The sequence below is a fragment of the Hyalella azteca genome, unplaced genomic scaffold (assembly GCF_000764305.2).
Source record: "Hyalella azteca isolate HAZT.00-mixed unplaced genomic scaffold, Hazt_2.0.2 contig11601, whole genome shotgun sequence".
In the NCBI taxonomy this organism is placed as follows: Eukaryota; Metazoa; Arthropoda; class Malacostraca; order Amphipoda; family Hyalellidae; genus Hyalella; species Hyalella azteca.
The window spans coordinates 1-15,249 of record NW_025941593.1 but is presented as its reverse complement, the minus strand read 5'-3'; the positions used below and the strand labels follow the sequence as shown (position 1 = coordinate 15,249).

Genomic DNA, 15,249 nt, shown 5'->3' with positions numbered 1-15,249 from the left:
GTCTACTTATAGGACTCAAAAATGAACTTGAGGGAGAGTCTAAAAAACTCTCTGCTTTGCCACTGGGATCTTCTGAAGACATAAATTTTGCTACTGAAGCGTCGCCAAAGATCTTGCAATATTTTTCCACTCTGCACAGTGCACAGTGGGGTCAGCCACAGCCAGAAGGGTCATTATTGCTGTTTTTCATTTCACACCATAGAAGAACCATCAGAAGCCTTACAAACTCAATTTGAGCAGAAACTGGTATAGTACCATCAAACAAAGTTATAACTTATAAGGGTAGTTTTGAGCATTCTTTTGTTAATAACTTCTTACCATCATACTGTCCATCAAAGATTTCACAAACAAGTTTGAGCTCATTTTAAAGCTCTTTGTGAGGGCTATCTAATCAAGACTAATGGCATCTTCAAAAAAAATCTATACGCTATTCGTAAGGTGCCAGATGCAAAATAAAAGCATCTCAAAACTCAAATTACCCCTTGGGGCTTGGGCCCTTGGAATGGGCAATGGGATACCTAATCCGGAAGCCCGGAACATTTGGAAATACCTAGTTGAAATAAAACTCAATTTAAAACATTTGAAGCATGCAAAGGCCAAAGTGTACTTATCTTTTACTAACAGTACTCTGAAGTCCTCCTCTTCCTTTGTAGATGATGTAGAATAAATGACATTTTTGTGATTTCTACATGTTTTTCCTTTATTGATATTTTACAATATCCATGCATTACCGTATTATTGATGTGATATTAATGATTTACCGTATCCATGGACTGTGGACATGTAACAATAATTACAATATTGTCACGGTGTCACCACAGACACCAGGCAATGGAAATGCGGGCGGTGCGGAGAGCACTGTAGCTATCTCATTAGCTAAGGAAGGCTTTCCACCTTGGATCATCATTGAAGTTGGGTGGAAAGCTTTTTTATAACCGAACTTCCATTCCTAGAATTCCACACTTAAATGACTTAATAAAAGTCCAGCCATTAACTTGACTGGGATTATTAACGCACATTGAATGCGTAGGTCATGGCATACTATGTAATGCCATGGAAATGACTTACCTTCAGTTTGATGGAGCTATCAGCATCAGGTGTGCAATAGGTGAGCACCAAACTCAGAGTTTGCTCAAGCCCAGCAATTGACGACAGCAGATACTGCAAGAAAAGAAATAATTACAACAATGTCTCATTAAGGTGAAGTTCAGGGGTGGCCACACACCAGGGTGAAAATTTTAATTTTCTTTTCTAAGATTAAACAAACTATTCGAAGGAACTCATCCACCCCTACAAAAAACTTTTTAACACTTTCAATTTGTGTATTTTTGACCATTATTCTGAGTAGAGTCTATGAAAATAACAGCTGAATTATATTAGCCTTTGATGAAAAAAATGTATAGGTATACATATATATCAGCTGGAGATAATTACCATAATTATACCATAATTATAATTATACCATACCATAATTATAATTAATTATGTCATTTTAGTTAGCATTTCACCTACGTAACCATGCATGTGCCACACACATACCGTGGCGTCCTGGGAGTCACGGTCCTCTAGAGCTGCTAGCACACACAGCAGGCAGTGCAGAGCCACTTTACGAGCGCCATCATCAACATTAACAATGGAGTGGTACTGCTTTACCATGCCCAGCGCTGCGTCTAAACCACTGACAGCTTCAGCATCAAAGTGCTGAACCTTGAGAGCCGCAAGCAAAGTCTGGAGTCCGGTGTACATGGCGCTATAGCACTCCTGGTTGCACAAGCTCTTCAGAGTCTTCAGGGAATATTTCAAGACGTTAGTGTGCTGGTGAATTGCACACGAGCTTAGCAGGGTTATCACGTCAATAACATCAGCAGGTAATATTGTTCCAGACTTAGAGATGTGAATCAAGACAGAGGAGAGAATCTGGTGATAAAATGAAACCACCTGCTGTGCTACATCATTTTTTGCAGAGGTTGAACTGCTTGTACAGCAGCCTTCAGTATTTTCAGATGAGGAGTTGAACTTTCCACACATTTCTGAGTTTTCACTTTTAGCTTTAAATGAAAAATTTGAAGCAGTCATTTCGGCAAGAGCCACGACTTTACTAAGTGAGTTGGGGTCACATGAAAGTAGAAAAATTAACGAGTGTTGTTGGAGCTTCAGAGCATTTACAGGGTCAGGGCATCGCAAAGAAAGGTTCCATGCTAGTTGATACATGGACTTGATGAAAACTGTTGACTCAGCATTAACATGACCATGGTTGATCAGCTGGCTGATGTAGGGGAGCAGCTGTAGTGCGGCGAGGAGTTCATCCTGCACAGATATAATAATGGGAGCTTTGCAATCAATGCAAAGTTTTCTAAGTGAAAATAGTAGTTTTCTATAGAAAAGTAAATAGGCAGGTGAATATAGTCAATACAATCTGCATAACAAATGAGCAACATTAAAATAAAACAAAATTAATATCTCATTTGTACATTGAACTTAACATTTAATAAGCTAAACCGTCACCCTGTGTCAGGTTAGCTGGTGTAAACCGATTGACAGGGTGTAAACCCTGTCAATTTAACATTTTAGAAAGAGAAAACATCAATTTTCATTCTCCATCACTGATCATTTCTTTGCTTGATGTTTATCTTTTAAGCATTATAAAGGGCAAAATAATTGCGGTTTCTGAAATATTTCCTATTCAAATTCAACAAGGGTTTGATTAAGTGTATTCTACTGTACTATTAAGGGTTCGATGTCAAGTATTTTCCTGTTGACACAGTAGTGGCAAGGAATGAATGTCAAATGGCCTCTCGCAACAAAGGAAACATGAAATCTTTTTTTTATTTCTTATTATATACAAGTCATTTGAATTATTCAAGAAAATATATCTGTTTTTAAGCTTGCTATTAGACTTAGTTCAGCCAATACTGAGAACTTAGGAACATACCTTCTTTGCAGCCACTTGGATTATGTAATATAGACTTTTATAATAAGTGACCAGGTTGAAATCTTTTGCTGATGCCAGCCTATTACAGGCCTGAGAAACAATGACGAGAAGATCAGGCCCAACACTGTTTTTGTCAAAAGCGCATCTTGAGCTGTAGCGCAAGACCTGCAGTTGCTCCTCTATGCTGCAATCCTGCAGGAAAAAACAAAGGTAAATAAATACATTGAACTTTCTAAATATACCAGTGATATTAATCAATAAACTAACAATGCAGATATAATGCAGCTTGTTGCCCCTTTTCAGTGCATTTTCTCATTTATGGAAAAAATGCACTATTGTGCTCGCCATGTCCGTCTGTCCCTGACTTCACGTTTTCGTCGACGAGAAAATGCGCTCTCTGTCACTCACTGCAGTGAGTACTGAGTTATATTTTTTAAAGTTGATGGCATCGTGCCTGTTCAGTCTTACAGGAAGACTGAGTAGACTGTCTAAATGTATCATTTATTCTATGGACACTGCTGGGCCCCTCCCTACATTGATTTCAATTAAACAATGCACATCAATGCCTATTGCTCATCACTGGCTCAGCCAGTGCAGTTCTCTTATACCCTATATACAAGATCAGAGTTGGAGTTATATAGTTATAAAACTCCAACTCTGTATATGTAGGTATATAGTTGCTCTGAACAGGGATTGCTCTCCAGCAATCACTGTTCAGAGCACAACACAACCAATCTATCCAGCACTTTCTGTGTCTCCTTTGCTAGGAATACTAGCAGATGCTGCTAATTTTTTGGCCTCCCTCCATTTCATTGGCACTTTACTTTATTGGTCAACTCTTCTACATCCCCAACACCTGAGCCAATCCTCGAGCATGTGCACATGTTTATGTGCACTAAAACAATAGAGCCTTGAAACACACTTAGTCAACAGCAGCCTTGTGAATTAGTTATCAATTCATGTCAACTGAGACATAGGTATAGTGATCACAGAACAATCATGAAAAAAATTGTACATAACTTAAAATTAAATTTGTTGCTATAGAGTATAGATACAATTTTCATAGATTAGATTTCAATATACACTTACAGTCTTGCAATTTTTCAGCTTCATGAGTAAATTTCTCAAAGATATATCATGCATTTTGAAATAAGATAAACAGAATAAGAACAAATGTCTATAATATTTATAGAATATACATTATGGTATTGCTTTTAGGCATTAAGTGGGTGTGGTGCAGTCTCAAATCATGTGTCATTTACAGTATACTGGTCAGCAGCTGAGCAAATTAAATAATTTTCCATTATTGTACATTTTATACATGACAATAAGAATTTGAAGCAGTCGATTACCATACAAAACAACAGAGATGAACCATAAGTGACAAACTCCACTCAGCTGATGAATCTGATAGTCAGCATAAAGAAACTACATTACCGTATACTAAATAATTTATTATGTTATAGGTACTCACCTTCAACTGCTCGGCCAACCCATTCAATTTGTCCGATTTAATGAGTGCTAACTTTGCTTCCATTTTTTCAAAAAGGAAACTTTATCATAATCAAAGTACTAAAAAAGTTTAATTTTTCTCTCTAAAATTCAATTAAAGGGGAGACAAATGAGGATAACTTGGTGAAAGTGCACTAACCAACACCACACACATCAGTCATCAGTCCTGAACAACATGACAGTTATGAGGTAGCACATATTATAAGAATATTTGGGTTCACAAGAAACAATGAGCTAAAAAATTGCAAATGCTATTATAATTCCTCTTAATAAACAAATGAAATCCAGGAAACATCAAGACATTTTTGAAAGTTTTGTCATGATAGTAGCAGCTCCCACTCCAAGGAAGAGGCTTGCTTGGGGAGGTGAGGTTAGCTGGTTGCCTTTTACAGGGTGCATACTGTATTGAGAAAAAAATTCCATGACTTTCCATGACCATCGATATAATTTTTCAAGACTCGTAACCGTGCATATTCTTTCATCTCCTACAGTTGATAAATAGCAAACGTGTAAATGCATAGAGCAGACAGACACAGAGTAACAAAAAATGACACGTATCTGAAAATCAAGCTCACACTGGTATTATTATGAATTCAAGTGTCAAATCACAACAAATATTGAGTAATGCCCACAAGATTGTACATGATAATGTCAATACAGTTTAGAACACTCTTCTACACCACTACTTGGCCACCACCACATAACCTCGACCCTACAGCTATGGAGCAACCCCCTGTCGGTGGTGTTGTACCTGCATGAGGGGGGTCTCTTATAAAAATGAGACCGGGGAACCACAACAACAACACCACTACTACTCTAACATTCAACTGGCAGCTATTTCATCAACTTTTTCTTCAATGTTCAGTTCAAGAGTATCTAGCTTTCTTTTCAAAGATCGCCTCATGTCGTTGAACTTTGTGGTAATTTTCAAATCTCCCTTTCTCTAAATTCGCTTCTGCATATTCATTTGCTGCTTGCTGAAGCACCTTGATGCCCTCCTCCATACACCTTTTCTTCTTCTTCAGTTGTTGTTGACCCTCCCCGCCTTGCTTCATGGCACAAGGCAGGGCCTAGACCCAGTTCTGGGGCCAGCCAAGTCGGTCGCCCCAGCGGGCCAGCAGCCCTGCGGCATTTACGGGGTCTGCCCAGAGGTCACCCACCGACAGGGATGTGGGCATTACAAGGCAGGAGAAAAGATGAATGGTGTCATGCGTTTTGGATAGACAGAGTGGGCAAAGTGGAGAAGGGTGTGTGGCAGGGTCTATTTTATTTAGATATGAGAGAAGCAGCGGTGATTTGTTTGTGCAAAGTTGGGCAAGGTTCCTGTGTGCAGGTCTAGGTAGGTTGATTTCAGATGGGTGAATCTGTGGTGTGGGGATGTTTAAAATTTTATTGTGAGGGAGGGTTGCAAGATAGTTTTCTGTGATTGTAGTGTGGATTGTTTTGAGATTTTGTTTGATTGTGTCCTGTGAAGCTTGTGCAGGCAGAGTATCTAAGTTGGTGGTGAAACTTAGATTTTCATGTTCCAAAGCTCTGCGAAGAGCTTTGGAACATGAATCAGTCTTGACTTTTACCCATGAAATTGGACAAAATCACAAATTACCATTCCTAGATATATTAGTGTGAATTGAAGATAATTCCTTTGTCACTTATGTTTACCAAAAACCTACTGATGTTGGGAAAGCGCTTAACGAAAAAAGTGAATGCCCAAAGCGCTATAAAACCAACACAGTGCGCGCTCTCATACAAAGAGCATTCAAGACCTGCACATCCAAGAGTGATTTGAAAACCGAACTCAGATTGTGTAAACAAATTCTAGTGAATAATGGGTTTTCAAATAGAACAGTTGACACTGAAATATCAAATTACCAATCGAGAGAAAACCGAACCAACAATGAAGCAATATCTAATGGAACCCCTACAACGGTCTTCTACCAAAACCAGATGAACAGAGGCTACAAAGTGGATGAACGAGTCCTCCAATCAATTATCCATGATAATGTCAAGAGCACAACGGATAATGAAAATATAAAACTTCTGATCTACTACAAAATTAAGAAAATTAAAAACCTTGTAATGAATAATAATCCCTGTAAAAAAACTGTGTTGCTTCAAGAAACTAATGTGGTTTATAAATTCTCATGTAATAAAGAAGGTTGTAGACTTCTTCCAAACATGAACTACATTGGACTTATGTTGTCAATTTTAACAACAAACAAACAAATAAACGCGAAGCTGAGTTAAGAAAAACGTGTTAATTAGTTATTTGGGGTAACACTTGCATGCAACCTTGTAAATAAGTTCGTGGCTTGTAAATAGTTCTTCATTACTCAGCGTAAATGGCTTTTCATTAAAAATTACCTGGCAACGCATCATGAAAATGGTTGGTGATGCTTTGGGCTTAAAAACCCATATATTGGCGACGCTGCTTCCACCCTCTGCACCCTGGACCAATGGCACATCTCAAGCAATGTGGCCTTCTTTAGTTCTGTGATTCAAGTCCGCTCGAAGGGTGATTACGTAAGGATCTTCCTACCAGGCTACCTGGGACCTGGGTTGACACATTAGCAATCTAGTCAACTCATATCCAACACATATGGAACACAATGCAGATATAGGTTGTGTGTACAGTGAGTGATAGCGCTGTCACGCATCCACATTCAAACTATTTTAGCCTTTTAGGAGTGTGCCACATGCCGCATTTTTATACCAGCATAGTATGGCGCTCCACGCAGATTTATTGACTATTTAAATTCCCATGCACCTGGCAGTCTAACACATCTTTCTAACCATGGCTTCAGCCAGCCAGGGCGCAGAGGGTGGATGCAGCCGCTTGCAGCGTTGCCAATATATGGGTTTTATAGCCCTAAGCGTTGCCGGGTAATTTTTTTAAGATGCATTGCCGGGTAATTTTTAATGAAAAGCCATTAACGCTGAGTAATGAAAAACTATTTACAAGCCACAACTTATTTACGAGGTTGCATGCACATGTTACCCCAAATAACTAATTTTACCCCAAAAACAGTCTGATTGTACAGCAAGTGTCAACTGAACATGTGATGTAATGCAGTCTGACCGCTCTAATGTGACCGCAACTATGATATCATAAGCTTGATGTTTACATTTTTTTGGCAGGAACTCATCGCAACTGATTTCCAGACAAGCTTCACTGCATCCTGATCCATCCAACATATCAGAAACCTTACTTTTTTAAATAGTTGGCCAAAGACTGACAAATATATTAAATGCAAGAATTTCAATCTAAATGTGTTGGCAAGATCTTCTGAAGACGTAAATTTTGCTACTGAAGCATCGCCAAAGATCTTGCAATATTTATCCACTCTGCACAGTACACAGTGGGGTCAGCCAGAAGGGTCATTATTGCTGTTTTTCATTTCACACCATAGAAGAACCATCAGAATGAATAAAGTAGGTAATATTGAACATAGGTAATATTGAACATGTATTATGCATAGATGTTAAGAATGCTAAGACTGCGGCGCCGTGTTGCGAGACCATGGGATAGGTTGTTTACATTGAAACGTTGGCGGTCAGCGTTGCAAGGGAAAATCCATTCGAAGGAATGTACTAGCGTCAGTTCCAGGGTTAGGCTTAAGTGTGCGCGACTCTAGCGTATATAAGGACCTCAGATTTTGCGCCAGTTGTTGTTGGTTCTACGACGGAGACCGTCACGTAACGGCTGCGGCCGTGAGGCCGCGGTGTTACCATTTTCAAACATTAACGGTCGCGACTTGCGGGAAACTCAGACTCACCGAGGCAGTTACGATTCCTGTGAGTGCGTCAAACATATACAATGGACGGCCACGACTTCAACAAATTATACGGTCACTATTTTCATCAGAAGATCTAAGTTTCGAGCTCCACACCAAAATCATCAGTACGATACGGTCACGATTTCCATCAAGAAGAAGCGGTACGATATTGTATTCATCTTCAACCGCCGAAGCACCGCATTTAAGCAAATTTCAATTTTTGTACAAAGCTTGGAACGATCTGTGTGTGTCCAATTCAAGTTGTGTCGGAATTAGTTTTCATGTGTCTAAATCCAACATCTCAACTTAATCATCTATTAATTTATTTACGACTTGAAATCAGCGAATACAAGTACCTATACTTAAAGGATTCCTAATATATTCACAGACGTATTTAAAAGTCTCAAACCATAATATTCTTCCTATAAAAACAGTTATTCACTATTTGGTAGAGCTAGGTCAACTATCAAATTTGACACTTTTTTTGATGATCTCACTGGGTAGTGTGCATTGTCTCTCTTTGGATCTCAATATTTTCCCGCTAGATGGCCAAGACCTAGTGTTTTGGCATTTGTTCGATGCACAAATGTATGACGACTATAATGACGTCACCATTTCAACCATCAACGAACGCATGGAACTAAAACAAAGCTTAATATAAAGGAAAAACTAGAGAGGTGACGGAATTACCCACGATGTCGGAATATACCGCGTTTACCCCAACTTCTTACCATCAAAGATTTCACAAACAAGTTTGAGCTCATTTTAAAGCTCTTTGTGAGGGCTATCTAATCAAGACTAATGGCATCTTCAAAAAATCGATATGCTATTTGTAAGGTGCCAGACGCAAAATAAAAGCATCTCAAAACTCAAATTACCCCCTAGTCTGGAAAAGTCCTATTTTTGTCTGAAATATCGCGGCTCTAATATCATATAATTTCAGTAGGTATGAAATCTCGCGGCTCTAATATCATATAATTTCAGTAGGTATGAAATCTCGCGGCTCGAATCAGGATGGAATTCTAAAATTTACAGTTCATATATTATTTTCGCTACACCTAGACCAGTTTTTCGATACAACATCATTTTAGGCAAAAAATTAACTTCTTATAGGCTTAAACACGTATAGGTAAAGGTATAAAAAGTTTCTATGAAGTAATCACTTAACTTGGAAATGTTGCGTGTCTGCAGGGCAGCTTGCACTCAACAATTAAAATTATAAAAAGTACTAGTTTGTTAAAGATTTGTCTCTTAAAGTGACAGCAAAGAACTTTTGATGTTTTTTTGAACCATGATGCACACAATAAACACGCAATTCATGGGACTGATGGGAGCAAGACTACACAGAACAACGAAAGTAAGCTCCCGGCATGCAACTGACAGAAACGAATGATGATCGCGGATGCGGCAGCACGAGGCATAACATTCATATGCTCAATGCAAGAGAATGATTAATTATGATATTTTTGATAGAGGTTTGAAATATTTTTGGAAGCCTAAAACGTGAACAAATTATTTCGTTACTCTGACATGGTGCACTGCACGTCACAGCACTGCACAGCACTGCACGTCACTAAGCCATACCCTGATGCGGTGCCACGTGTGCAGTGCAGCATGGAGGTGTGCAGCAGCGTGCAGCACTGCACGTCACCTCACGTCACAGCACAGTACGTCACTAAGCCATACCCTGATGCGGTGCCAGGAGTGCAGTGCAGCATGGAGGTGTGCAGCAGCGTGCAGCAGTGCAGAGGAGTGCAGCAGCGTGACGGTGTTGCTGCGCACGTCGCACGCGTCGTCAGGCTGCTGCTCGTCGCCGAGGTCAGCCGTCGCCGCCGTCAGGGACGAGGGAGCTGACGGCGGGTCCTGAGTAGACGGGGACTACGGTCAACTCTAGTTATGCTATTATGATACTATTATGATATGCTGCATCATATAAACTGTAATTATGGTGCTAAAGATATGATACTCATATGCTGCATCATATATGGTATGATTATGATATGCTGCATCATATATGATATGATTATGATATGCTGCATCATATGTATGATATGATTATGATATGCTGCATCATATATATGATATGATTATCATATGCTGCATCATATGATATGATTATGACATGCTGCATCATATATATGATATGATTATAAAGCAATCAATAAATGTGGCACGAGCCCAGTTATTTTTATTTAATATCATCGCTTATTGTTAATTCAAGTAATAATTATTCCTATGATTAATTGCTGAAATAGACTACAATAAATCCCTGCTGCTAGTATGACTTGTAATCATGAACCATAGCAAAATTTGTTCAGTCTACAGGACTGTATTCATATTCACCTGTGGTTTTGCCAGCATTTCCTGCTGCTGTTGTAAAGCAAATAGCAGCCAGCAATGCACCTCAGCGATCGTCTCCAGCCACTCAACTGAAACTTCCTTCCCGTCAGTCAACTCAGCAGGATCCTTCAGTTTACTTCTAGCAGCAGTTTTGGGTGGCTTGCCAAGACCCCTGGCCACTTTGGTGGCACAAGCATCATTTTTCTTCGGTAGATCTTGTTCTGAATCATGGTTGCCAGCAGCTAATGAGTTTTTCTTTGGTAGATCTTGTTCTACAGAATGGTTTTCAGCAGCCAATGAGTTTTTCTTCGTTAGATCTTGTTCTAAAGAATAGTTATCAGTGGTCAAGAAGTTTTTTTCACAGGAACTTTGAAAAGGACGTTCATCAAACGAAGATGTCATGGCGCTGCAGACAGGCACAGAAAACGACAGGACGGCGAGGGCAGGGCAGCTGTGCTGGAGCTGCCAGGAGCAGCAGAGCTTAGCGTTCTCCTGGCCAAGACATTTTGCTTTCTTCAGTTCCGAGCTGAGGACTTGATGTGAGAAGGACTTGGGAACGATGATTTCAGGCTTAAGATACACCACCTGCAATGATATACTAGAGTCAAAATTTAGCCGTTATTCAAGGTACAACTGCCTCCAGTTAAGTGCAATCAATATTGGACCGGAAGAAACCTACTGTTTGATAGTAGGCAGTAAATACAAGAGCTATCAAGGCGGTTAATCTACGTGTAAATACGCATCTGGTTTGAAATAGAAATCAGACGGTGCAAAGCAAATGGTTATGCACATCAAATTTTTCTGGCTTATTTTAAGAAGCAGCTGAATTCCAATTGAGAGTCATTCCTCATACGTTTATTTAGGCTGTTTATACCATTCTAATATCTTCAACCGTGACTGTGTGGAGCTACCTAAACTAATTCAAATACAAGCAAGCATATATATGCCAGCAAAACTGCACACAAGCTGTGGTCGAATTCCTTGAAAATGATGGCACTGCACATCAGCTATAAATCATAATAAGTATGCAACATAATTAATACTAAAAATGCACAGAGAAGCCAAAAAATACACAAATGAAAACTAGTGAAGCACACAGAAAGAAGTTGACCTGGGAGCACATGAGCAGGGACCATAATCAGTATGCAACACAATTAACACAAACAATGCACAAAGAAGCAAAAATTACACAAATGTAAACTGATGAAGCACACAGAAAAGAGTTGACCTGGGAGCACATGAGCAGGGACCATAATCAGTATGCAACACAATTAACACAAACAATGCACAAAGAAGCAAAAATTACACAAATGTAAACTGATGAAGCACACAGAAAAGAGTTGACCTGGGAGCACATGAGCAGAGATCTAACAAGCAGGAGTTTGGCGTGCGACCCATGGCACGCTGGCGTCTGCAGCTCACTGAGCGCCACGTGCTGTAGCTGCACTGCGCACTCCAACTGCTCGGTGCTGTAGTCGAACCTGTAGACAGTTGCAGTTACTGTAAACAGCCACTTGCAGTTACTGTAAACAGGAACAGGCACTTGCAGTTACTGTGAACAGGCACTTGTAATTACTGTGAACTTGCAGTTACTGTAAACAGCCACTTGCAGTTACTGTAAACAGCCACTTGCAGTTACTGTGAACAGGCACTTGCAGTTACTGTGAACAGGCACTTGTAATTACTGTGAACAGGCACTTGCAGTTACTGTAGTCACTTGTAGTTACTGTGAACAGGCACTTGTAGTTACTGTGAACATTTCTGTCAACACATGAAACAACTTCAGTCACACTTAATTGCCAAAACAACAAACTACTTGATAATCTTCTCAACAATAATACAAAAACATTAACATTTCCAATTATTCACTTAGCTATTCAGGCTCAAATAATAAAATCATGACCATATAATTCACCTTTTCAGTTCACCTCCAATTCAACCAGAGAAAATGTATATGAAAGTTATAAAATTTTGTACCAACCCAGCAGAGACAGCAGCATTGAACTCTCTACAAAGTATCTCGGCTTGCACTGAAGTGTCCGGCTTCAAGTGAGGTTGTCGGGCGATCTCACCGGCCACAACTGACCACAACACAACACCCTGCAGGGCGCTGCATTTTCCTTTCATGGCATCTTTCTTCAGCTTGAACCACTGCCCGATGAGAGCGTCATATGGAGGAGCGGTAGCCTTATTGTTCCAAGTCATTTCGTCTGCATAATGAAGCAGTTGATTTGCCAGTACGGTCGCTGACGAGCTGAAATTCTCGGAAAATCGCAGGGCATCAATCAACAATGAGCGTTTCTTGTACAAAGCACTCATGACTGAAGCCCGCTGTTGTGGCACAACAAACGTGTATGATTCCTGTAATGATATGCATGGGGCAAGACAGGCTGCAGCACCTCTGTAGTCACCAGCTCTGTAGCAGAGCACGCCCAGGTTCCCACAGTTGATCCCCAGGTTTTGGTAGTGGGAGGCAGAGTCAGCATCAAGAGGTAGCAAGGATCGCATATCAAGTTCAGCTTTTGAGCACCAAAAACTAGCTTTTTTCAAGGCCTCAGTTTTAGCAGTGTTGGATGATGAGCCGTTGTTGTTATTGAGGAGCAGCACAAGTGTTCGTAGCCAACAGTTCATTGCCCCAACAACCTGCACAACACAATTATTACACGAATATTTATATATTTTGAATTAATTTTAGTGATAGGTGCTTTAATTTCTTTAACCTTGTGTGAGAAATATTGAATTATTAAACAAATGCAGCATTTCAAACAATTTTGTTGGAATAAGAGAATAAAGGAATAATAAAATCTTACATGTTTGAAATTAGGTACTAATGGTAAACAGATTAAAAGTAATCAAGACTTGAACAGTATATGTTTTACTTAGCTTCGTCTCCCAACTAAAAATAAATATATAGGTTCTCATACTTATGAAATATGAACAGTAAAAGGAGAACATTTAATCACGTATCAAAGATTTATCCAACGTTGATAAGCTAACAACAAGCATAAGTCTATGTAATGCTCTCTAAATAATTCATATGTAATGCCATGGAAATGGCATTACCTTCAGCTTGTAATGCCATGGAAATGACTTACCATGGCATACTATGTAACACGAAAGACAGTCATGGAAATGTAAATGTACTATGAACATTTACATTTCCATGGCATACTATGTAATGCCATGGAAATGACTTACCTTCAGTTTGATGGAGCTATCAGCATCAGGTGTGCAATAGGTGAGCACCAAACTCAGAGTTTGCTCAAGCCCAGCAATTGACGACAGCAGATACTGCAAGAAAAGAAATAATTACAACAATGTCTCATTAAGGTGAAGTTCAGGGGTGGCCACACACCAGGGTGAAAATTTTAATTTTCTTTTCTAAGATTAAACAAACTATTCGAAGGAACTCATCCACCCCTACAAAAAACTTTTTAACACTTTCAATTTGTGTATTTTTGACCATTATTCTGAGTAGAGTCTATGAAAATAACAGCTGAATTATTTAGATTTTGATAGGAAAAATGCAAATCAGTTTAAGATATCAATGTCATTTTAGTTAGCATTTCACCTACATAACCTTGCATGTGTCACATACCGTGGCGTCCTGGGAGTCACGGTCCTCTAGAGCTGCTAGCACACACAGCAGGCAGTGCAGAGCAACTTTACGAGCGCCATCATCAACATTAACAATGGAGTGGTACTGCTTTACCATGCCCAGCGCTGCGTCTAAACCACTGACAGCTTCAGCACCAAAGTGCTGAACCTTGAGAGCCGCAAGCAAAGTCTGGAGTCCGGTGTACATGGCGCTATAGCACTCCTGGTTGCACAAGCTCTTCAGAGTCTTCAGGGAATATTTCAAGACGTTAGTGTGCTGGTGAATTGCACACGAGCTTAGCAGGGTTATCACGTCAATAACATCAGCAGGTAATATTGTTCCAGACTTAGAGATGTGAATCAAGACAGAGGAGAGAATCTGGTGATAAAATGAAACCACCTGCTGTGCTACATCATTTTTTGCAGAGGTTGAACTGCTTGGACAGCAGCCTTCAGTATTTTCAGATGAGGAGTTGGACTTTCCACACATTTCTGAGTTTTCACTTTTAGCTTTAGATGAAAAATTTGAAGCAGTCATTTCGGCAAGAGCCACGACTTTACTAAGTGAGTTGGGGTCACATGAAAGTAGAAAAATTAACGAGTGTTGTTGGAGCTTCAGAGCATTTACAGGGTCAGGGCATCGCAAAGAAAGGTTCCATGCTAACTGATACATGGACTTGATGAAAACTGTTGACTCAGCATTAACATGACCATGGTTGATCAGCTGGCTGATGTAGGGGAGCAGCTGTAGTGCGGCGAGGAGTTCATCCTGCACAGATATAATAATGGGAGCTTTGCAATCAATGCAAAGTTTTCTAAGTGAAAATAGTAGTTTTCTATAGAAAAGTAAATAGGCAGGTGAATATAGTCAATACAATCTGCATAACAAATGAGCAACATTAAAATAAAACAAAATTAATATCTCATTTGTACATTGAACTTAACATTTAATAAGCTAAACCGTCACCCTGTGTCAGGTTAGCTGGTGTAAACCGATTGACAGGGTGTAAACCCTGTCAATTTAACATTTTAGAAAGAGAAAACATCAATTTTCATTCTCCATCACTGATCATTTCTTTGCTTGATGTTTATCTT

At 39.6% G+C, this 15,249-nt stretch overlaps 2 protein-coding genes across 2 annotated transcripts; both read right to left on the bottom strand.

Moving 5' to 3' along the window:
* Nucleotides 1–1,068: 1,068 nt before the first annotated feature.
* On the bottom strand, nucleotides 1,069–4,602 carry LOC108676278 (the record flags this gene model as incomplete). The annotated part of the gene is made up of 4 exons (XM_018164336.2): nucleotides 4,407–4,602; nucleotides 2,933–3,124; nucleotides 1,540–2,307; nucleotides 1,069–1,161 (listed from the first exon to the last, which is right to left on the bottom strand). Coding segments are annotated over exons 1-4 (1,116 nt in total), but the record flags the coding sequence as incomplete, so codon positions are not given.
* A 2-nt stretch (nucleotides 4,603–4,604) lies between these two features.
* Nucleotides 4,605–14,923, bottom strand: LOC108676277 (the record flags this gene model as incomplete). Its single annotated transcript, XM_018164335.1, has 7 exons — nucleotides 4,605–4,610; nucleotides 9,904–10,080; nucleotides 10,561–11,142; nucleotides 11,903–12,038; nucleotides 12,539–13,200; nucleotides 13,756–13,848; nucleotides 14,156–14,923. Coding segments are annotated over 7 exons (2,424 nt in total), but the record flags the coding sequence as incomplete, so codon positions are not given.
* Between the last annotated feature and the right edge of the window lie 326 nt (nucleotides 14,924–15,249).